Genomic DNA, 23,674 nt, shown 5'->3' with positions numbered 1-23,674 from the left:
CTGAAGTCAAATTTGATTTGCATCCTTGGTATAGCCCCAGGATATTAGACCACTGGATTCCAGGCCATAGCTGATCCTTTTCTTACTGGAAGGGATGAAGAGGGGAGATTCCATCTTGTCCACACATCCCATTCATTATCCTTCTCTTCTTTGCTTATCATAACCCACCCACCTCAAACTAAGTTCAGGCCTCAGGATCTACACCTATTCCCATTGTTCTATTGACTTTTCTCTCTCTCTCTCTCTCTCTCTCTCTCTCCACAGGGGTGACAGTGTGGGAACTGATGACCTTTGGGGCTAAACCATATGAAGGTATTCCTGCCCGAGAGATTCCTGACCTGCTGGAGAAAGGAGACCGGCTACCACAGCCCCCTGTCTGCACTATTGATGTCTACATGATCATGGTCAAATGTAGGCAGCTACAGGACAATTCTAGTCTTTATAATGCATTATTCACATTTATAAAGAACCTGAGAGTCATTGGAGTTTTTTCTTCTAGACATTCCTGTGAGCTAAAGAATGCGGGTATTGGGGCAGCTAGGTAGCTCAGTGGACTAAGAGCCAGGCTTAGAGATGGAAGGTCCTGGGTTTAAATCTGATCTCAGACACTTCCCAGCTGTGTGAACCTGGGCAAGTCACTTACCCGAATTGCCTAGCCCTGACCACTCTTCTGCTTTGGATCCAATAGTTAGTATTGATTCTTAGACAGAAGGTAAGAGTTTTTAAGAGTTCAGGTATTATCCTCAGTTTACAGATGAGGAAAACAAGCTCAGAAAAGCTAAATAACAGCGTCGTATGGCTCGTAATCATAGGAACCAGGATTTGACCTAGGATTTTCAGAAGGTGTTCTTTATGATGTATAAGAAGCCACATAAAGCCAGCTGCCCAGGGATATATCCAGAGCAGCTCCTGTGGGTCTTCTTCAGTTTCCTCATCTGAAAAAATAGGGATAATAGCAGCACCAACTTCCCTTCTCTCAGGCTTATTGTACAAATCAAATGAGAGATAAAATATATAGTTTGCAAACCTTAAAAAATGATTTTGAGCTGGAAGGGACCTTTGTTGGTCATCCAATCAAACTCCCTTACTTTATGAATGAGTAAAGCTAAGGCTCAGACTTAACCATAGTCATATGGTCAGTAACAGAACCTGGGTTTGAGCCCAAGAGCTTTGGCTGCAATACCAGAAGGTCTTTCCACCAACCTCCTTCAGCTGCCTACACAGTGAGTCCCAAGAAGCCACAGGGGACCTTGAATGAAAGTCAGAGGAAGGCTTGGCCCAAAGGGCTCAAACTACCCCAAACAGCATGTCTTCTCCCAGACAAGCTGATAGCCTTCTTTGGGTGCTGAGGGAGTCCTTTCTATTTCCATATGCCAGGTTGGATGATTGACTCCGAGTGTCGGCCTCGGTTCCGGGAGCTAGTTACTGAATTCTCACGGATGGCCCGAGACCCTCAGCGCTTTGTGGTCATTCAGGTACTAGGACATCCAACTGCTCCCAAGCTATATCCCACTCTTCCCTGTCCACACAGGAAAGGGTACAAAGCTGAACAGTAGGATTCCTGAGCATGCCCTCCCCACCCTAAGAATTTTCTTTAAAACTTCCCTTTCTTCTTACCAGCATTTACTCATGGTGTCATCTGATCTCTTTTCCTCAATGAAATTTCAGTTACCCAACTTGGCATGATGATGGGGGATAATCATGTTAGTGAAGGGGTCAGCATGATTATCTCATTCCCCCACTAGAATGAGGATTCTGGTCCAGCCAGCCCCCTAGACAGCACCTTTTACCGATCACTACTGGAGGAAGATGACATGGGCGATTTGGTGGATGCAGAAGAGTACCTGGTGCCCCAGCAAGGCTTCTTCTGCCCTGATCCTCCAGGCCCTGGCGGTACTGCCCACCGAAGACATAGAAGTTCTTCTACAAGGGTAAAATTTGGGACAATGCCCAGTGGGAAGGGAACTCCTGCCTGTTCCTAGGCTATGCTCTCATCTTGTGCTTCTAGCCATAAATGATTTGCCTCCTCACATGGTGATCTTGATTCATACTCTTATAATGACTTCCTATTCTTGCCTTCAGAGTGGTGGGGAGCTCCCAGGAGGACTGGAAGGCTCAGAAGATGACCCTCCCCAGGCTTCATCAGAACCCTGGGAAGGGACTGGTTCAGATGTGTTTGATGGGGAGGACCCCTGGAGGTCTCCTGGAGGGAGCCCTAAGGCACTACAGGGACTCCCCCCTCGAGATCTCAGTCCCCTACAGCGCTACAGTGAAGATCCCACAAGACCACTGTCCCCTGAGATGGATGGCTATGTTGCCCCACCTGCCTGTGGCCCTCTGCCTGGTATGGACACTATGACCTGATTGCCAAAATTCTGGGCTGGGAAAAAAAAAAACAAAAAATAAAAATCCTTCTCTTCTCTCTGGGAATTGATACTGTCTTGGTTCCAAGGCAGAAGAATGGTAAGGGCTAGGCAAATGGGGTTAAGGGACTTGCCCTGGATCACATAGCTAGGAGGGTCTGAGGCCAGCCTTGAACCCAGGACCTCCTATCCCTAGGCCTGGGCTTTCTATCCACTGAGCTCCTGGGTTTCTTCTTCAAGGGTTTGAGCTAGGAGTTCTACAGGGAGAAGAAGCTCCCCAAGGCTGGGACTAAGTACTTCCCTAGAGAGAAAGATTGGGTGGTTGGGATGTGTGAATTAATTTTCCTGACACCCAGCATCTTTTTTTCTCCAACATTTCAGAATATGTAAACCAGCCAGAGGTACACCTCCCACCCCCTTCACCTCTGGAGGGGCCTCTGACTCCTTCTCACCTATCCAGCTCCACCCTGGAACACCCCAAGTTGCCTCCTCCAGGGAAGAATGGAATGGTGAAGGACACATTTACCTTTGGTGCAGCTGTGGAGAACCCTGAGTACTTGGCCCCCCATGGAGGGGGTCCCCTTCATCTTTCCCCAACTGCCTTCAGTCCAGCCTTTGACAACCTTTACTACTGGAACCAGGATCCCCCTGATCGAGGGGCTGCCCCAAATGGTTTTGCAGGGACCCCCACAGCTGAGAACCCTGAGTACCTGGGTTTGGATATGACTGTGTGAAGGGCCAGATGCCAAGATCCCCAGAAACTCTGCATTGCACTTAACCATGGTGGGAAAAAACAAAGACTCTTCCTGAATGCCCCTCAGACTTATCTGGCCAATGAAAAGGGATTGTCTGACAACAGATAAAGGAGTCTGGGTAGCCACTGTCACATTGTCCCTTCCCTTCCTTTTAGGCAGCTCTAAGGTTCCCAGCTCCTTGCTTGGGCTATATTTATTGGTTTCTGATCTCCCAGATGCCTAGACTGGAATCTTGGTTTGAAATGGAACTGCAATTCAGGGGCATGTGGTCAGCCTTCTCCACTGGACCCATACCTCAGTCTTCTGCTCCCCCTCCTGCCTCCCACAACTGGGGGTCCCACTGGAACTTTCAGGCACCAGAGAAGATGTCCAAGGGGATGAAAAGAGAACATGTACTCAGAGATAATGTTCTTTCATCTCCACAAACTAAGCACCTAACTGATTTGTTTCTGCTTCAAATGGACAATCAAGGCAGGGATAAGGATGGTAGTCTGGGGGAGGAGCTTCAGATCCCTGAATAACTTGTACATTGTTTCTTTTGATTTTTTAAACTTTTTTTTTTAATGATGAAAGGAATGTGTGGAAGAGATATACTCATCTTCTCTGTAAATATATTTTGGAGAACACCTGAGCTCCTGCTTATGTCTAGGGATCTCAATGCACATTTCATTCACTTCACCCTCACAGCTTATTTGTATCACTCTGGCCCTGTTCTTCCACACCAGGGAGCTAGAGTTGGGTGGCAGGGTCCTGACAAAAAGTGGGTGTTTCTTGAACACCAGTGACGGGGGTTGGGAAGGGGTGAACAATGGGATTTGAAATCCCTTCTCTAAGATGAATCCTGAGGCCTCAAGGTTCTGTTTACATGCAGCAAGCTAGATTGTTTAGATATGAGAAATAGTAGAGTGGCTTAGCAAAGAGAGAAGTAGAGTCTGGAAGAACTGACTTTCAAGCTTTATGTCTGACACATACTACCTACATAACCTTAGGCAAGTTACTCTAAACTCTCAAGCACCTCTTAGAGACTATAAATTAGGGCTCAACTGAAATGAGGGAGGAAGGTTCCACATGGGAACCTGATGAAATCACAGGCCCAGACCAATAAATAACAAGTACTGCTGCTAAAGCTTCAGAAAGGGAAGAAATTCCTTCCCTGGGGATCTCCAAGTACAGGAGAAACCCTGAACCTTGTGAGCTGGTGAAGGAGCCTTCAGATACAATGGGAAAGGATACAATGACCTCTACTAAGTTTGTTTCTAGTTACAAATTCCAATTCTCTGGTAGAGAGGAGGGTAGGAGAGAGGAAGAGAGAGGGGGAGAGAGAGAAGGGGAAAGAGAGAGAGGCAGAGAGAAACAGAGTGAGTGTGTGTGTGTTGGAGAAGGAATGAGATAGGGAAGGATACTTAAGCTCAGCATCCTATGCATCCATTTTTCTCTCCTTCCCTTCTTCCCCTCCTTTTCCTTCCAACTGAATGTCTTCCTGAGCTAAGAGCCCAACCAGAGAGAACCCAGCCATTATCCCACACCTCAAGCGGAATATACCACAGAGGGGAGAGAGTAGCAGTGACACTTTATTGCCAACAATTGGTATTTCCCAAGAGTAAGGGGATGTGTTTTTTGTGTATGTATATGGGAAATAAATTAGGTTTGGTGGCATCTCATTGGCACTGCCAGGCAAGGGAGGGTACAGGTATCTCTGAGGCACCATGTGTGTATTGTGCACGCATTTGTAGATGTGAAGTTTCTATGAAACCCTGGGGGTTGGGGTGGCAGGGGGGGTTGTCCCCCCTATCCTGAGCTTGGGCTGACCCATCCTCTCTTTAAGGAGGTAGCAGCCAGGCTTATACCTGGACTCTCCAAAGCTCTTGCCCCCTGGCTTCACCAAGAAGTTGGCTGGAATCTCTCAGCGCAGAGGGGGTAGGGAGAGAGGTGACAAGACCCAGAGGGGTGTTGGGGTGAACCCAGAGGGGTGTTGGGGTCAATGAGATGGGGTCTCTCATCCTAATCTCCAATGAGGGAAGACTTTGTAAAGTGGAGTGGATCCCCAAAAGGAATGGGCATCCAGGATGGAGGGGCATAGGGAAGAAGCCCCGACATAGGAAGGAACTAGAACCCTTGCAAGGTCACAGGATAACACAGGGAGGGCGGCTATTGGTGATCTTTTCCAGAGGTTCTCCACTACTGGCTCTTCGAATAGCCTCAATGAGCTGGGGGAAGAGACAGGGGAAATTTGTGAGAGAGTGTGGGATGACAAACCTATTGCCCCCTTCCCTCAAGCCTAGGCCCATTCTTGTGCCTACTCACATCCTTTTCATAGGGAAATCCTCCATTCTCCAGTTTGGAAAATACCAACTGCCCATTGATCTCAATCTCAAAGGCTCCTAATGGGGAGAAAAGAAAAACAGTTCGAGGGGTCAGAGATTCAGAGTTGGGAAAAACTGTCAGGCTTCCCTCCCCAACCCCAACCTTACAACATCATTCTTCAGACAACTTGGGCTCCGAATGTGTCCTGAATTTCCACTGTTGGCTTCTGTTTCCTTTTAGCCATCTACTTACTAAAGCCAATCCAACTTCAAGAAGGGCAAAAGAGACTTTTAGAGTATGTGGGTATATATATAATAGTATATTATAATAATGCATATGATAATATATATTTATAAAATACATGAGAGCCTACTGGTTGTTCTAGGAACAAGACACTCATCTCTCAATTCTGGATATTTTTTCCATTTTTTCCATGCCTGGAATACTCTCCCTACTCTACTCAGATTACTGACCTACCTGATTTCCTTTAAATTCTAATTAAAATCCCAGGAAGCCTTTCCCAACCCCTCTTAATTCTAGTATATTCTTTCTGTTAATTATTACTGATTTATCCTATATATAGTTTGCTTTGTATGTATTTGTGTGCATGTTGTCTCCACACCTGGATTGTAAACTCCTAGAAGGCAGGGACTATTTATGCCCCTTTGTATCCCCAGCACTTAGCATAGGGCCTGGCACTGAGTAGGCACTTAATAAATGCTTACTGAATTGAATTAGATGTATGCCTGGGAAAAATGCCTTACCATAAGAAGCTGTAAGGGATCTTGTAGCTCAATGTCCAAACTCTTCATTTTTACAGAGGGGCCAAATGGCCACTAAGAGATTAAATGATTTGCCCAAGGTCACAAAGCAAGAGTGGTCAGATATGAACTAAGGTATCTAATGGACACGAGTAACCGTTTCATTATTTTGCATTGTTCTCTTTAATCACTTAATCTCTGAACATTATTTTTTTCTATAAAAGGGGGCTCAATATTCAGCCCTCATAGGGGGCTGAATGGGGAATCAAAGGACATAATGCCTATGAAAGTATTTTAGGGCTTGATAAACTTGAATTTTTAAAATTCCAGTCACCTATATCCCAGTCTTGCTAAATTTTGAGAGCTTCACCTTAAGGTTTCCCAGGTAGTCACTGACTTTTCCACTATAGAAGTTGTTATTTTTTTGCCCACCTGCCAAGTGGCACAAAGTTTCTTGTTTTTGTTGTTATTTTAAACCCTTACCTTTCCTCTTAGAATCAATACTGGGTATTGGTTTCAAGGCAGAAGAGCAGTAAGGGCTAGGAAATGGGGGTTAAGTGATGTGCCCAGGGTCATTCAGCTAGGAAGTATCTAAGGCCAGCTTTGAACCTAAGACCTTCTGTTTCTAGACCTGGCTCTCTATCACTGAACTAGATATAGGGTTTCTGATAGGAAATAACTCATGGATTAAAACTGGGGATTTGGGTTTTGTTGTTTGGTCCTTGAGAGCAGAGGTCTGGATTGCTTTTGTCTTTGTGCCTCACATCTGGCAGGGACTTCCTAAATGCTGGTTGGATTGACCTGGAAGAGACCCTCTCCAATATATCATCTCCCTTAGGGATAGCCCCAAGCCCCACTCCTGTACCGTCCCCAATGTCTTCTGTCCCCAGAGTCCCATGGACAATCTTCCACATCTCTTTCCCCCTAGAAGCTCCTCACCAGTGCCCCCAAGGCGAGATTCAATCTTGATTCCAGGATACTCTTCCTTCACAGCACTTGCCAGTTCCAGGTAGGTGGACTCAAATCCACAGGGTTCACTGTAGAAGCAAAAATTTACAAGCTTTTTTTTTTTTTTTAAGGAAAGGCAGGAAGAGGAAAAAGAAGGAAGATATAGGAAAGGTAGGGAACATGAAAGGAGAGATGAAAGGAGAGGAGATGATGGGAGGGGAAAAGAGATAAGGGGAGAGGAGATGGGAGAAGGGGAAGAGAGGGGAAATAGAGGAGACAGATGTAGGGAGGAGGAAGGAGGGGAGGAGAAACGAAAAAAGGGCAGAGGAGAGAAAAGGAAAGGAAGGATAAAGTAAAGAAAGAGCAGGGAAGAATGAAAAGAGAAAAGCTATGAATGAAGGGAAGGAATGGAGAGATGGAGAAAAGAAAGAATGAAAGAAGAAGGGGAATTAATAGAGAAGGATGAGGGAAGAGATGAAAAGATAAAGGAAGAGAAGGAAGGAAGGGGAGAAGAGGAATGAATGGAGGAGGAATGAGGGGGAAGGATGGAGGGAGAAGGGAGGGAAGAGATGGAGGAGATAAAGGAAAGAAATGAAGGGAAGAAAAGGGGAGGGGAAAGAGAAGAGAGAAAAGGAGGAGGGGGAAGGGAAAGAGGAGGAGGGCAGGAGTAGGAGTTGGAATAGGAGACGGGAAAGAGAAGGGAAGGGGGAGGAGGAGAAGATGGGGGAAAGGGGAAAGGCAAGAGGGGGAGGGGAAAGAGGAGGAGCAGGAGGAGGGGCAGGAGGAGAGGCCCCCCTACCCCGTACCCTCCTCACCAGTACTCCACCACGATGCGGACCCCGCTGCCGGGCAGAGCCTCCCCGGGAAGGGGCGCTACGAGCTCGGCCCCTGACTCCCCGCTCATGGCTCGGCTCAGCTCTACTCTGCACCTGTACACTGGCCCGGCGACCCCAGCCCAGCCAGACAAGCAGACTGACCGACAGAAGCCGAAGCCTGCAGACAGACCTGAGCCGCTTCCGGGTGTGACGTAGAGCCAGGTCACGTCACGCGCGGCCATGCCTGGGGCGGGGCCATGTCGAAAGAGGGGCTGGTTTGGAGGCGGGCCCGATAGGGGGCAGGGCCAGGCATGAGCTGTGAATGGTTAGCGGGGATGCTGCGCCCTCTGCTGCGGTGAGTCGGCGCTTGGGGTGTCGGGATCTGGTTCTGAGTCTGGGTTTTTTTACTTTCCCAGCCCGGAGTCCTGTCACTTTCCTGCTTTCACTCTCAGCTCCCACTACCAGCCCAGGATTTTCCCTCTCCATGCTTTGCTCACGCTGTTTTCTATAACTTGGACATCCTTCATGACCCTCTTATACTGAAATTCTATCTGTCCTTCATTTTTTCCCCAAAGCAAGAACAAGGAATGGAATTAATTCTAAGAAAAGTACTAATAAAAGGTAGCATTTATGTGACGCTTTAAAGAGTTTTACAAACGTTATCTCATTTAAGACTCGCGTGTAACCCTGAGAGGTTTTTTATTGTTCAGTTTATTCGACTCTTTGAAACCCCATTTGGGGTTTTCTTGGCAAAGATCTTGGAAGGGTTTGTCATTTCCTTCTCCAGCTCATTTCGAAGATGAGGAAACTGTGGCCAACAGGGTTAAATGACTTGCCCAGAGTCACCCAGCTAGTAAGTGTCTGCAGTCAGATTTGAACTCAGATCTGATTCCAAACTCAGTACTCCATCCCTTGCTCCACCTCCAGGTATCCACCCCCTGACCTACCTCATTCTAAAAGCAACAAACATTCTCCCATAAATATGGGCCACACTTTCTCACAAATTACTCACAGCATCAGTGTCTGCTGATATTTTAAAAGAACAGGAGGTTGAACCTGTGATTATACTGGTACAAGGAACAGCAGGGTGAGTAGATTCCCTCTACCATGCCAGTGCAGATTAATGTCTCCTCCACTTGTACTTAAGCCTACATAGTCAGTTTGGAGGAAGGACTCGCATCGAGGTCTTCTGTCTTCAAGGCTAGCTACTTATTCTGTAGGTCAGTTGATGACTCTCCATGCATTAAAGCCAGGCTCTAATGACATCCATTCCATAAATCCTTTCTTGTTTCATCTTTGTATACAAGTGCTGTCTTCTCCGTTAGACCTCACTCAGCTTTTTGTTTTGTCCTTCTCTAATGTTCTGATCAAATATAGAGTTGTTGAAGTTTATGTTGTTCCATTTTTAGGTTATGTTCCATGAGAGCAGGGACTGTGTCTTATCTAAACTGTCTTTATTTTTGGGTCTAGCAAGATACTCTGTACACACAGTAGGAATCTAATCACTTCTTATTGAATTGGAGGAAAAGTATTTTCATCTCCATGAGACTCAGTTTACTTTTCTGTAAAATCAAGGAGTTGGATCAGAAGATTTCTGTGCTCTTTTCTTTCCTTTTTTTTTAAAAACCTCTATCTTTCATCTTAGAGTCAATACTGTGTATTAGTTGCAAGACAGAAGAGCAGTAAAGGCTAGGCAATGGGGGTTAAGTGACTTAGCCAGGGTCACCCAGTTAGGAAGTGTCTGAGGCCAGACTTGAATCCCTGACCTCCAGTCTCTAAGCCTGGCTCTCAATCCATTGAGACACTCAGCTGCCCCATGTTTCTTTTCAGCTTTTATGGTTCTCTTATGAATTGGTGTGTGTGTGTGTGTGTGTGTGTGTGTGTGTGTGTGTGTGTGTATTTGTTTCTCTAGTTTATTGTGGATCCTCCCAATAACAGAAACAGTCTCTAATTTTTGAATATTTTTATTGTTCAGTCCTGTCTAGCTTTTATAACCCCATTTGAAGTTGTTGTTGTTCGTTCGTTTGTTTTTGCAAAGATACAGGAGTGGTTTGCCATCCATTTCTTTCTCCAGCTCATTTGATGGATGAGGAAACTGAGGCAAGCAAAGTTAAGTGACTTGCCTTGGGTCACCCAGCCAGGAAGTGTCTGAAGCCAGACTTGAACTCAAGAAGTCTTCCTGACTCCTGTGTTAGCAGCACTCTATCCACTTCACTACCTAGCTGCTCATTTGAATCTGAGAGGGTGCCAGGTACTCTGGAATCCCCATATCAAGATTTTCCTGGTGCTCAGTGCTGTTGTTTTTCTCCTAAGCGTCATGCTCAAATTATATAGCTTGAAGAACAAGCAGTTGCCCTGTTAGAAAAACAAATGCAACAAACATCTATTAAGGAGGAGGCATGGTATGGTGAAAAGAGACTGAATTCTGGAATCAGAGGGCCTGGGTTCAAATCCTACTGCCTATACTTTCTGCCTGTCCAATTTGGGCAAGTCACTAAACTTCCATAGGTCTGAGTTTCCTCATCTATAAAATGAGGGAGCTTGAAATAGGTAGCCTTGAGCCCTCTTCCAATTCTAGACCTATGTTCCAAAGGGACTGATTGCTATTTTTTTTTCCAAACAATATTAAGTGACATGTCCAGAGTCACATGGCTAGTCTGAGCCTGTTTTTGAACTCAGAAGATGAGTTTTCCTGACTTGGGCCCAGTGTTCCATCCACTGCATCATCTAGTTAATTGCCCCCTGGGACTGCTTGCTCTTACAGAGCCGCACAAATACTCAGAAAAAGGAAGGCACCGCCCCTATCTTCTGTATAGGAAAGGAGAGAAGACTCTTAATTGAAAACACATTTTTGCATTTCCTTATCTGTAAAATGGGGATAATAATGCCTCCAAGGGCAAACATCACAGGATTTGTTTTGAAGATTAAATTAGATAATAGAAAGTGCTTTGAAAACTTTAAAATGCTGAAGCAGTGTCAGCAGTGATGATGATGATGGTGATGATGATGATGATATGTGATAATTATTTTTAATACGGTGGCACAGCACCAGCAGCCTTCAGAGGAGTTAGGAGCCACAGGGCTACTGCTACTGCTGGGGGATGTTGATGCCCAGGCTTTCACAAATCATAATGGGGGGGTGTTCTCTCCCCAAAACATATGTAATGAGGTGAAAGCAGGATACAAGGAAAATCCATATGACCCCTGCTAGGAAAATAGGGGTGGAGTGAGCAGGAAATCAGAATTACCAGGTAGCCAGCTATAAGTGCCTTAGTCATGTTGTTTTAATTTTGTAGTGAGTGCATAGTAGGTGCCAAATAAATGTTTATTGAGTTAGATAAAGGGGATTCTTAGAGTTAATTGGATATACAAATGTGGGGTCATAGATTTAGAGATAGAAAGGCCCTGAGAGGCTATTCTCCCATTCTACAGATGGGGAAACTGAGGGACATATAGTTGAAGTGAGTAAGACTTTAGCAAAGATGTCTGGGTAATGAATGAATAAGACCTTCGTCTCATGGCAGGCTCCCAATTGGCTCTTTTTTGGAATCAGGCTTACTCAGTGTCCAGTGCATCTACATAGTAAGGTAACTAATGGAAAACAGACGTGTTAGTTCCAGGAATATTTCCACACTAGGGAGGGAGGTGGAGCTATTAGGGGACAGCGTCCTTTTTTTTTAATCCTTACCTTCAGTCTTAGAATCAATACAAGTATTGGTCCCAAGGCAATCTGCATTTCTGCCCTGTACTTGGTGTTCTAGGTGATACAGGATCAGGCATGGGCTCTGTCCCCAACTTCTAGGGGCTTACACTCAAACTGGAAACAAATCTGTCTCCTTTCTCATTTCTAAGGTTCCTTTACTGTCTTTTGGTTAATTCCATTGACTTTGTCCTTCCATTGGACTAAGAGAGTGAGAGCACATTCTCTCTCCAAGCAGCTTTCCCAGATAAAGGCTGTCCACTTTGGAGAGTCCTTGGCTCTTTAAAAACAAACAAACAAAAAACACTTACCTTCCATCTTAGAATTGATACTATTGATTCCAAGGCAGAAGAGTGGTAAGATCTAAGCAGTGGGGGGTAAGTGACTTGTCCAGGGTCACCCATCTAGGGAAGAGTCTGTGGACAGATTTAAGCCCAGGACCTCCCGTCTTCAGGTCTGGCTCTCTAATCATTGAGCCACTTCACTGCCTCTACCATGTGTCTTCATAGAAGATCAGAGATGGAAGGAGCCTTAGAGATGGGGAGGTCCTACAGGGACCTGGATCTTGTGATTTCCAGCCACAGTGAGGAGGAGAATCTGGGGTTCAGAGAACCATATTGGAACAGAAGGGAGGAAAAATCCATTGATTAAGCACCTCTGTGCCAGGCATTTTGCTAAACAACCTCCATTTCATTGGGTATTTATTATAACTCTGGAAAGCAAATACTCTCATTGTCCTCATTTTAAAGTTAAGGAGCCAAGGTGACAGAGCCAGAAGTGAAGCAACTTTTGCCTATGTTCACATCACCAAGTGTTTGAGGCTGGATTTGAACTCATGGCTTCCTGACTCCCTGCCCAGAGCTCCAGAAGGGCCGAGGCATCACGAAAAGTCAAAGTTTATACCAAGGGCTGAACAGGTCAAGGGGGTCAGCCACCGAGAAGTGAAACTGCTTTAGAATCTGCCCTCTGCCCCAGGGGTGGGGAGGGTGGAGGGTGGGACCCATGCCCCAGCCCATACCCCCTGTGGGCTGGTTGGCTGTTCTTGGGGAGGGGAAGGAACTGCACGCTCCTCCCCACAGTCTTCCAGGGAGCCGAAACCCTAGGGGTCCCCTCTAGTGGGAGTGGGAGTGGACGCTCGAGCTCCTCCCCTCCCCAGCCTCCCGGGACACCTGGGTCCCAAAGGCCGGGATTAGAATAGCACAAACACTCCCTACGCCGGTGGCCGGAGGAGTATTTTCTTCTTTCTCCTCCCTCCTTCCTCCTGGCCCCGCCTCCACGTTGCCAATCCCAGGCACTTTACCGCCTTTCTAGCCTTTCCTCCCGGTTCTACCACCCCTCTACCTCCCCTTCCCCCTCCTAGCACGTTTTCTGGAAAGAGAATCTCAGGAATCTGAGCCAGGTGTCCTGGACCCTCAGCTGTCACCGGACAGAGCCGGACATTGGACCCCAGGCGTTTGGACCTCTCATACTGGGGCTTCCCAGGTAGGAGGGCAAATAGCTATCCGAGAGGACGACCTGCAGCCACTCTAGCCCCTGTCTCTGTACCTGCTGTCTGTGCCGGGACCCCTCGCAGGCGGGCATGATCGTAAGGCCATCCCCGTCCCCAGGATGCCAGGAAGGGGTGAGGAGCCTGGGAAGGTCGGACGGCTAAGGAACCTGCTAAGAGTACAGAGTGGGGGTGGTGGAGGAAAGACACAGGTGGCTCAGGGCCCCGTACGTGCGTCTTCCCTCCCAAGGACGGTCCCGGCCAAGTGTGTGGATCCACACCCGGGATCCAGAGAGGGGCCAAGCTCCTCACCCTTTTCAGTGTCCTCCTCTGACCTGCCGGGGACCTGGGGCGCCCGGCTGCCCCGCTCCTTCCTCCTTTGTTTCTGTCCTGCCTGTGGCTTCCTCTCCTGGTGTCCCACCTCTCTGTCCATCTTTCCCCTCTTTCTTGGTGGAGAGAACATTCATCAGCATTTTGTCGGCTGCAATTTGGCCTCAGTGGGGAATCTTTTCTCATTTGGGTGATTTCTGCTTTCCCTGGACAACCCCTTCCCTTCCTAAAGGAAGCACAGCATCACAGCCAGCCCCCAATTCTGCTCATCTCTGCAAACCTACTGTGAGCAGGCTCCTCGCTGAGATTCCCCAAGAGCTGTCTAGAAGAAGGGCTTCCTGAAAACTCCATTTAGGGACACAATAAAGGGATTAGAGCACTCTGGATTAGGATTAGTTTTGGGGAGAGAGAAATTGTTCCTTCTTTCTCCTTAACTCAACTTTCATCACTTGGTGGGCTGGGGTAGATGTGCACAACATTGCTCACCCCCTTCCAGCTCTCCAGGAAAATAACTTAAATCTCCAGGATCTTGTTGACCCAGCCCTAGTCTGTGGGAGAATGGGGGTGGAGGACATGGGGGAACTCCAAAAAGATGCACCAGCTTCAGGGCAAGAAATGGTGGGGGCTAGGTGTCTAGGTCCCTGCTAGAGGCTCTGGTAGGGCAATTAGGGTCCCAGTGCCTGATACCCACTGTAGGATGGGGTAGGAGAGCTCTTTGCCCAGAAAAGGGGCCCATTCTTGCTATAAATTATTCCCCTGAGGAATTTCAGTTCCATTTCCCTAATTCAGCTTTTTTGATGATGGAGAGTAAGAAATCTGTCTCTTTGGGACTCTGCTTCTCCACCCCCCCCTCAAAAAAATTGTACTGGGGAGAGAAGAGCTACCCCCCTGGGAGGGCAAATAGCCTGTAATGATTAACTCTAATCAGATTCTGGTCACTTTTGCATATTTTCCAAATCAAACTTTAAAAGAATCCCTCCCCTCTCCCAGAGGTAGGCACACCCTTGTTGTGAATTTCTCCTCTTGGGTAGATTGGACCTTAGTTTCCTGGTATTTTTTTACTTGATGCTAGAGTGGGGTAGATGTTACCCTGAGTCTCTGTATCATTCTCCAGTGACTTCCCATAGCTGCTCCTCAAAGATCCCCCCTTTTCCTTCCCAAATCCTATTTAAAAGGAGAATCTGGCATTCTCCCTCCAGAGGGGAGATTCAATTCCTACTGATTGGTATTGTAGGGACTCCCTCATCCTGTAGGGAGAAGGGAGAAACTCTACTGAATAATTTCCCAACCCTCTTCTATTACCCAGGCTTTAACATAATTTATTCCCAGTTTATCCAGCACCACAAACTGCCAGGGATCCCCAGACCTCCAGTGGCCCACTGAGAGTTTCCAAGACTGTGATGTTTAGAGTGGGACTTACAATATTTAATATTCTGGTCCCTGAACCCAAAGCTCTCTCCTAGCTTTTGCCTGGCAGGTGGAGCAAGTTTCAGGAAGTAAACAAGGAGACTAGGGAGAGAAAGGGGGTGGGGAGGAGAGCTTCCGGGGAACTTGGGGGAGGGAAGGGAATACTTTTGAGGTGCCGAGAGCTTCACTGGAGTAAGGCAGTCTGGGATGCCTGAGGACAATTCCCCTCCTTCATGACCCTTTCCCCCCATGCCTCCAAAGCCCTTATTTATATTCTCCAAACCAGTTTGGTAGGTGTGGGAAGACTGCCTGGCCACTCCGACTTTGCCCCTCTCTGTCTCTTCCCTTTGCCCTATTCACCTCCCATACTTTCTGTTTTTCTTTCCACTGCCCAGAGCCAGACTCCAGGAAGCAGGGTCTGCTTGAAAGGAGCCATGAAGGGAGCAGGGAGGTGGGCAGACCACTGAACCAATATCCCCTCTTACCCCTCTACCCCTTTTTCATTCTTGTATCTGGTCCTCTGCCCAAGGCTGTAAAGTCATATACTGTAAGATGGGCTAAGCCATTCATCCCCTAAGGAGAGCCCTCCACTCTACCCTGTTTTGTGATTCTTCTGCCAAGCCTTGTGCAATCCCCCAAGGATTTGGGCAGAGTTATCTCCCCTTCTTGCCTCTCCCCAGGAATGGATAATGCTGAGGTCTCCATGTTGTTCAGTCATGCCCAACTCTTTGTGACTCCATCTGGGGGTGGTTTGCCATTTCCTTCTCCAGCTCATTTGACAGATGAGGAACTAGACAAAAATAGGGTTATGTGACTTGCCCAGAGTCACACAGCTACTATGTGACCAGGGTCAGATTTGAACTCAGGAAGGTCAGTCTTCCTGCCTGGGGTCTGGCCTCTAGTGCTCCATCTAGTTGTTTGCCATCCACTCCACTCTCCCCCAACCCCAGGGATGCCATTCAGTGCTGCCTATGTTCAGGGATCCGGTGGGAGGGTACTGGGTGGGTGTGTTGGAGGGCCCAGAGAGCTCACCTCCTTCCCTGAAATAAAGACACCCCTCCTTTTCCATAGGCTGAGGGAGGGTCATCCTAGTCATCAATGAATCTCTTTGCATTGAGATTGGAGGATGTCTCTCTTTTTATGTTGTTTGATCTTTGTCTTAGCAACATCCCTCCCCACAATGCCTTTTGGCTTTTTATGGTATTTGTGTATGGGGTGCTCAGGGAGGGGTAGTATCTCTGGTATGGAGGGCTTGTCGTGCCCTCCTAGGGTAGCTCTCCAGCCTCTGACCCCCACCTGACACCCAGCTCTCACTTGTGGCTCCTAGTAGCTGCTCCTAGTAGCCACACCCTGGGCAACGGCTTCGACAGGCCGGCCAAACCTTGTGAGGGTAGCCATCGGGTCCTCGACCCCTGGAGAACCAGGGCTTTGCTCACCCAGCATGTGAAGACTGCTTCGGCGGAACAGACGGAAGAAACCAATAAGAAGGTTCAACGGCTGAGAGGGCGACGCAGCAAAGCACTGTGGAGTGCTCAGGGCGTGTTGGAGCACGAAAGACAACATGGCCATCCAATGCAGCTGAGGAAGTCTCCAGGTGTAACGACTTTTTGTACCAATGGACCCAGGCTTCCAACTCGGAGAGAGTGGGACTGTCTCTGTGCATCGGCTTTTCCACTTAAATCTCCTTCACGCACAAGTGTCTTTGTGCACACTCATCTATCTTCTTTGTGCTATTTCTGGGTCTTCTCTCATTTTGTATATGTCTCTTACCTTAGGAGTTCTGAACTTTTCTGGTGTCGTGGCCCCCTTCCATGGTCCGATGAAGCCTATGGACCCTTTCTCAGGAAAAGATTTTTTCAAAAATTGAGGAAAGTGCTAAATTTCACTTGGAGGTTAGTGGAAATAAAGATGCCATTGTTTTCCCATCCAAGTTCACAGATTGCCTGAAAACTTGGACCTCAGGGTAAGACCTCTTGCCTTTAGTGGTAGGGGTAGGTGAGTTGGAGAAGCCTGGTCTCTGCCTCTAAGGTCCCTGGGGCACAGGGGTTATCTCAGGCCAGGCTGAGTGGAGGGGGAGGGGGTGTCCCGGGAGGCTGATGGCAGACTAGAAGGCTAGGAGATCTGTGGGGTGTGAGGGAGTCAGGTTCCCTAAGAGTGGGGTGGAGTGCGGAAGGCTGGGCCTGACAGGGCTGGGCCAAGGCAGAACCAGAGTGGGGCATCAGATCCTTTCTGTTCACGGTGCAGGGAGCGGAGAGGACCACATATGGAGGCATTGGGATCCCCTCCTGGACCCGTTTGTGTTCCAGGTAGGTCTCTGGGCAGGGGGGAGCCAGGAAAACTGGAGAGCATCCTCCCCCCCCCCCCCCCAGGAATAGCCCTATGGGTGGTTGAGGCTTTGGAGAATGGGGGACTTGAGAAGGGGCAAGACGGAAACCAGAAGGGGTGCTGCTGGGTTGGTGTGGAGAAGGCTCAGGTCCCCTGTTTCCCCCTGACCCATATTGTCCCCTTGCCCCCCCACCCAGGTTGTTTTGAATGAGCTGGGCCCGGGTGGGAGGAGGAGGTTGTTTGTGTTTCTCCAAAGCCAGGAAGTTTTGAGGATGAGTCAAGGTTGAGTGCAGAGCCCCAGGCATCTTTACCTCACCGGCCCCTCCCTGACTCAGCTGCCCCTTCTGTCTCCCTCCCCCACCCCCTGTCCCCCTAATCCCCTAGCTCTACCCACACCCCCAGGACTAGGAATGGTGGGCCTTGCCCCCTTCTTCCTTCCCCGGCGCTCAGGGTCCACCCCCACCCCCACCTCTTAGGAGTCAAAGTGGGAGGGCATCTAGAAGTCAAAATAAGTTGTTGTCTCAGCCCCTGCTACCTACAGGTGGCATCAGGCAGGACTGGACTGGCTGTGCCGGTCTCAGGGTGCCTCTTGGGCAGAACTCAGTTTTTGCTGCTCGTGTTGATGCCAGGCAAGCAAGATGGTACAGTGGAGGTGGCAGGGGTTGTGAATCTGGTGGTGGTGGTGGTTGCTGACAGATGGCAGGATGGGTAGGTGTTCACCTTGTCAGAGCTAAGAGAGAGAGAAGAGAGGCAGAGAGAGTCAGCGGCAACTGGTGCAACAGACCAGCCAAGGCGTCCACAGTCATCCCCTTGGGTTGGGCCTGAGGGAAGAGGGCCTTCAAGCCAGGTAAGACGTGCCCCCACTACAACGGGCTAGAGGGCAGAATGTCCCTGGGTTTGGGGGGTTCCTGCCAGTCCCTCCACTCCCTGCCCCTCCAGTCACGGATTCCATCGCCCTCTACTTGGCTTAATATCAGCTGTCTATTTCTGGGGTCTCTTGCCTTGGTTTCACTATGCCACCCCTCTATCCCTAATGAGGCCGTTTAGGTGAGGGATTTATGGGGACAGCCGGGTGGCTCAGTGAACTGAGAGCCAGATTTAGACACCTAGAGAGGGCCTGGGTTCCAACCTGGCCTCAGACACTTCCTGGCTGTGTGACCCTGGGCAAGTCACTTGACCCCCCTTGCCTAGGCTTTACCACTCTTCTGCCTTGGGACCCATACACAGGATTGACTCTTAAGACATGGTAAGGGTTTAAAAGAAAAAGAGTTGATTGACAAATGTGGTTTCAGACACTTCTTAACTTTGTGACCCTGGACAAGTCACTTGACCCCCCTTGCCTAGGCTTTACCGCTCTTCTGCCTTGGGACCCATACACAGGATTGATTCTAAGATGGAAGGGGAGGGTTTAAAATAAAAACAGGTGAGGGATTTACCCCAGTTGTCCTCTTTTACCCCTCTAGCTTGTGAGTTAAACTCACCTGCCTGGTTTCCTGCTCTACCTCCCCCCTCCCAAGCAAGTGGCAAGTACTGCCAGCTCCCTCCACTCACGTCACTGGCAGGTGTTGCCACAACACGCCTCTGGCATCTAGGCCCCTGCCTGGTACCTGGAAAGCTGGCCTGCCAAAACCCTGAGCAGAGCCGGCCTAGAAAGGCCCTAAGGCCTGTGGAGGAAACCCAGCCCATTTGCTTTCTGCTGGCAGTCTCCAGGTACCTCCCTATCAAGAATGGCACTATGGGTTGGGGGTGGGAGGGCGAAAAACGAGATTCCAGGAGGGACAAGGGTAAGCTACAGCCATTCTGTATGGGGGTGACTGATGAGCGAGTTCTTGGCTCTTGAAGGCGAAGGTGAGGACCCCTGGATTACAGGATCCCCAGCCAAGGCTTGCCCATACCTGAACAGGATGTGTGCCACATCCCAGAAAAGGGAGCTTCCAGCCTCCACTTAAAGACTTAAACCGATGAATGAATGAGTGAATGAATGAATGCCAAAGCATTTAAGTGCCACTGTGTGCCAAGCCTTCTGCCGGGTGCTGGTAGGGAGGCAGTAGCACATGCCACTTTTTTTTTTTAAACCCTTACCTTCTGTCTTAGAATTAATACTATGTATGGGCTCTAAGGTAGAAGAGTGGTAATGGTAGTAGCTCTAAGCTCTAAGGTAGAAGAGTGTTAATAGGCAATGGGGGCAAGTGACTTGCCCAGGGTCACACAGCTAGAAATTGTCTGAGGCCACAGTTGAACCCAGGACCTCCCATCTCGAGGCCTGGCTCTCAATTCACTGAGCCACCCAGCTGCCCCTCACATACTACTTTTGAATACTTCTCATTTTAAATCACTTCTTTAAAATCTGCTTCTTGGAGACTTTTTTCCAGGGCTCCTCAGTCTTGCTTTCTGGAGGCAAACAGAACAAATTCAATTCCTTCTTACAAGAGAAAACTGTCTTTTGGTATAAAAATAATAATAGCATTTATATAGCATGGGTAGGTTTGGAAAGGAATTGACAAATATGGTCTCATCTTAGCCTCAACAACCTTGGGAGGTAGGTGCTATTATTATCCCCATTGTATTGATGAGGAAACTGAGATACAGAGCAGTTAGGTCATTTGTAGAGGGTCACACAGTAAGTGTTTGAGGCTAGATTTGTATTTGAGGACTTTATATTCCTCTAAGTGCCCTAGATTCCTTTGAAGTCATCATAGGGTAGGTAGCTTGCCTCAAAACCAGGAAGTTCCCAGAAATTCTCAAGAGAGGGGTAGCTAGGTGGCTCAGTGGATAGAGATTAGACCTAACTCCATTTGTCTTGCTTTCTCATCTTTCAAATGAACTGGAGAAGGAAATAGCAAACCATTCTAGTATTTTTGCCAAGAAAATCCCAAATGGGGTCATGAAGAGTCAGATACCACTGAAATGACTGAACTAGAAGTTCTATGAGGTTTAGATAGAAATGTATATTTGCATCTGAGTTTGAGAAACAGGGTGGCTAGATCATAGAATGTATGGAGGATACCTAGACAGGTAGGCTAGAAGTGGATCATGAAGGACCTTCAATTCCTAGCTGAGGAGTTTGTATTTTTTGGTGAAGGCAATTGGGAGCTATTGAAGATTCTTGCACAGGGAAATTTTTGTACTTTAGGAAGCACAAATGTGCTTTTGTACTTTGGAAAGGTTATTTTGGTAGCTCTTGTGGGAGAAGGATTAGAGAGAAAGAGACTGGAACCTGAGACCAATAAGCCTAATGCTCTAAAATCAGTGAGAAGTAATTCAGTCTTGGGCTAAGGTCATAGCCATGTGAGTAGAGAGAAGGGAATCAGTACAAGAAATGTTGTGATAAGCTTAGCAAAACTTGGTAACTAAGTTGCCTGGATTTTAGGAAGAAGGAAGAGTCAAGAATGATTTCAAGTTGCCAACCTGGATGACTTGGAAAATATTGGAAATATTGGACAAATATTGGAAAAACTGGAACACAGTGTAGCAAAAAAAAAAAATAGGTGTAGACCATTCTTCTATGTCTTTATATGATGATAAATTGCAAGCGGAATTTAATTTATTTACAGTCTCATTTATTCAAACGAAGTCTCCTGCTCTATTCTTATGTAACAATAAGTTTTGCCACTTGATCCAGGAAGCAGGATGCTGTACTGTCTCCTTCCCAGCTAAGACTCTCTACTTTGCCCTGTGTATGTAAAGGAAGTATAATTCTAAAGGAGCCTGACTGCCTGAAAAAAGGGTTAAGCTCTTTCTCTCATTCTTTGACTCTTTGTACTCCTCAGGCAAAGTAACTTGAAGCTTGGGTTTTGGCTCCTGTCCAATACAGAGTAGAAAGGCACTCACTCAATGAGAAATGTAGAACCGGTATAGGACAGCTATTTATTTCCTGTACACAAAAGGAATGCTTAATAAACAAAAGACTCACAAGTGAGAATTGACAGGAAAAAAAAAAACAGCTTGAAACAAGCAGCCACAGTAACATAATTAGTTATACTCTGAACTTGAACTAGTTATACTGAGAACTTGAAGAAGTTTGTGGAATTGTCAAAGATGCATTTTACAGTGGCCTTTAGTTCTTCACTAGCCAGGCAGTTTTCTTCTGGTCTATGTATTCTGGCAAACAAAACCAGGACTTGGCCTCATCCTTCTTTCAGTGGTCATCCTCTCCTTTAAGGAACTGGGTAGTGAACATAGGTGACACCTTCTATAGCCTAGCAACAGCTATTTGAGGAAACTCACTACCTTCCTTGAGAACTCACAGATTTGAACCCATGCCATCCCATCTCTAGGCTTGGCTTTCAATCTATTGAGCCACCTAGCTGCCCTGGGTCATCTCCTGAGCAGGCCATTCTTCCTGCTTTATTGTCCAGTCCTCTCTGGTTTATCCTCTTCTCATCCTCATTTAGGAAGCAGGGGACCCAGAAACCACTAGGGTTTGCTGCATCAGCTCACAGCAAAGAGGCCTTCAGTGCTAAGCCACCCTTCTCCCTGGAAATTGCTTAGAGAACAAATGCCAATGTTCTCTCCAAAGGACAGCTCCTAAAGGCCTAGCCCTTTTCCACAGGGTTCAATCCCTACTATACTTGAGCATTGATAAAAAAACCAAACCAAACCCCCCCAAAAAACCCTTCAAGTATAGGATTTTACATTTATTCTTACTTGATTTAATTTTCATTAGTTATGGTTTATCATTCTAAGACTGTCAAAATGGAAGATCTTTTTGGGTCCTGACTCAGTTGACCACTATGTTCTCTAACCTTTTGAGCTTTAGTCATAATTTAATAACGTACCATCTATACCTTCATCCAACTTGGGGATTAAAAACATTGAGCCACCTAGGCCCAAGGACGGATGATCTTGGCATTCTATCTCTCTGTCAGTGGACAGAGACAATCTCTTCTTTGGGATGTGGTCATTCTTTGAGGCACCTAGACATTTGAGGCACTCTGTCTGCTTTAGATATTGGGCCCAGAGCCAGGAAAACCTGAATTCAAATACAGCCTCAGGGCCAGTTAGGTGACTCAGTGGACAGAGTTCCAGGCTTGGAGTCAGGAGGACTGGGTTCAAATTTAGTCTCAAATTTGGTCTTTGGATCCTGGGCAAGTCAACAAGCCCAGTTGCCTGGCACTTACCCTTTCTCTGTCTTGGAACTAGTACTAGTATAGATTCTAAAACAGAAGACAAGGATTTAAAAAACAAACAAATGTAAATGAAACACCTTAAATGAAGCAAGTTGGGCATGACCTGTTTTAGATGAACCAGTGCTGGTTCTCAATAATAGCAGTACCTACCTTCCCAGGATTGTGGTGAGGATTAAATGAGATAATTATAAAGTGCTTAGAATAGTGCCTAAGGTAGCTCAATGGATAGAGCCCTGGGCCTGGAGCCAGGAAGAGCTGAGTTCAGATCCAGCCTCAGACACTTCTTAGTTGTGTGATTCTGGACAAATCTTTTAACCTCTGATTGACTGACAAAAGGATCTGCTGGATCTACTGGAGAAGGAAATGGCAAACCATTCCAGTATCCTTACCAAGAAAACTCCATGGATGGCTATGGTCCATGGGATCATGAAGAGTCAGACATGACTAAACAACAATATAATGCCTACACATAGTAAGCATGAAAATAAATGTTAGCTATTATTAGTGATCACTGCTTCCTTTTCCAAGATTTACAAAGTATGTCTTTCATAATATATTCAAAAGTCTTCCCAGGAATTTAAGTTGAGCTAACCTCTTTATAGGAGGCAGCTAGGTGACTCAGTGGACAGAGTACTAGGTCTAGAGTTAGGAAGACCTAAGTTCAAATCCAGCCTCAGACTCTTACTAGTTGTGTGACCCTGGGCAAGTCTACCTCTGTTTGCCTTAATCCACTAGAGAAGTAAATGGTAAAGCACTTCAGCATCTTTGCCAAGAAAACTCCATGGTTGGCATGGTCTATGGGGTCAGGAAGAGTCAGACTTTACTGAACAACAAAGACTTCTGTAGTTGTGAAGAATCTACTTTCTTCCACTAAAAATATATATATTTTGACATTAAACTATCTTCATTCATGCAACTCTCCTGTGTTCTACCTAAAAAACATTGAAATTATTGGCAAATTTGGTTTTAGCGAGGTAAACCTCATCAAGTCTACCCCTTTCTTTCCCAGAAATTAGTCTATCAATCGTTAGTTCCAAGGAAGTATATGTTATTTAATTTGACCGTTTAGGTTTAACTATAATGGATAGAGTTTTGTTGCCTTTCTGTAGAGCTAGGGGACCAAATCTGTGATTTCATTTATTAAAGGAAACTCCCAGATGAGGAGCTAAGCAGACCTCTTTCTACCAATGTAGCTTGGCATATTCTTTCCCTTTTAAAAAAATTTAGTTTTATTTTTTGGGGGTGAGCACCTTCTCTTGCAATCCATAGTCTTAGAGCTCCTTAGAGCGCTGAGTGATGGAGAAATTCGTCTAGAGTTGCACAATCAATATATGCCAGAGACAAGACTTGA

General features: G+C 47.0%; 3 protein-coding genes across 7 annotated transcripts in view; 2 read left to right on the top strand and 1 right to left on the bottom strand.

The window, feature by feature from the left end:
* ERBB2 (erb-b2 receptor tyrosine kinase 2) overlaps window positions 1-3,749 on the top strand; it is a 35,471-nt gene extending 31,722 nt beyond the window's left edge. The window contains exons 23-27 of the mRNA XM_001370775.3: window positions 265-411; window positions 1,378-1,475; window positions 1,746-1,931; window positions 2,083-2,344; window positions 2,745-3,749. Of these exons, the coding sequence (XP_001370812.2) occupies window positions 265-411; window positions 1,378-1,475; window positions 1,746-1,931; window positions 2,083-2,344; window positions 2,745-3,097 (1,046 nt within the window). The 3' untranslated portion in view covers window positions 3,098-3,749. The remainder of the gene's footprint in view (window positions 1-264; window positions 412-1,377; window positions 1,476-1,745; window positions 1,932-2,082; window positions 2,345-2,744) is intronic.
* A 922-nt stretch (window positions 3,750-4,671) lies between these two features.
* On the bottom strand, window positions 4,672-8,225 carry MIEN1 (migration and invasion enhancer 1). The gene is made up of 4 exons (XM_001366273.4): window positions 7,947-8,225; window positions 7,123-7,220; window positions 5,423-5,499; window positions 4,672-5,325 (listed from the first exon to the last, which is right to left on the bottom strand). Exons 1-4 carry the CDS (start codon window positions 8,186-8,188, stop codon window positions 5,242-5,244), a joined length of 501 nt encoding a protein of 166 aa, XP_001366310.4. The 5' UTR covers window positions 8,189-8,225; the 3' UTR covers window positions 4,672-5,241.
* Window positions 8,226-12,758: 4,533 nt separating this feature from the next.
* Window positions 12,759-23,674, top strand: part of GRB7 (growth factor receptor bound protein 7) — a 34,190-nt gene continuing 23,274 nt past the window's right edge. The window contains exons 1-3 of one of the 5 annotated variants that reach the window (XM_016430487.2): window positions 12,759-13,128; window positions 16,645-16,761; window positions 17,114-17,175. In XM_016430487.2, the coding sequence (XP_016285973.1) occupies window positions 17,133-17,175 (43 nt within the window). In that variant the 5' untranslated portion in view covers window positions 12,759-13,128; window positions 16,645-16,761; window positions 17,114-17,132. The other 4 variants (XM_007482304.3, XM_016430488.2, XM_007482305.3 and 1 more) reach the window with 4 other exon arrangements.

The sequence above is a fragment of the Monodelphis domestica genome, chromosome 2 (genome assembly GCF_027887165.1).
Source record: "Monodelphis domestica isolate mMonDom1 chromosome 2, mMonDom1.pri, whole genome shotgun sequence".
Classification (NCBI taxonomy): Eukaryota; Metazoa; Chordata; class Mammalia; order Didelphimorphia; family Didelphidae; genus Monodelphis; species Monodelphis domestica.
The sequence above is the reverse complement of the archived record's forward strand: the minus strand, read 5'-3'. Positions and strand labels throughout refer to the sequence as shown.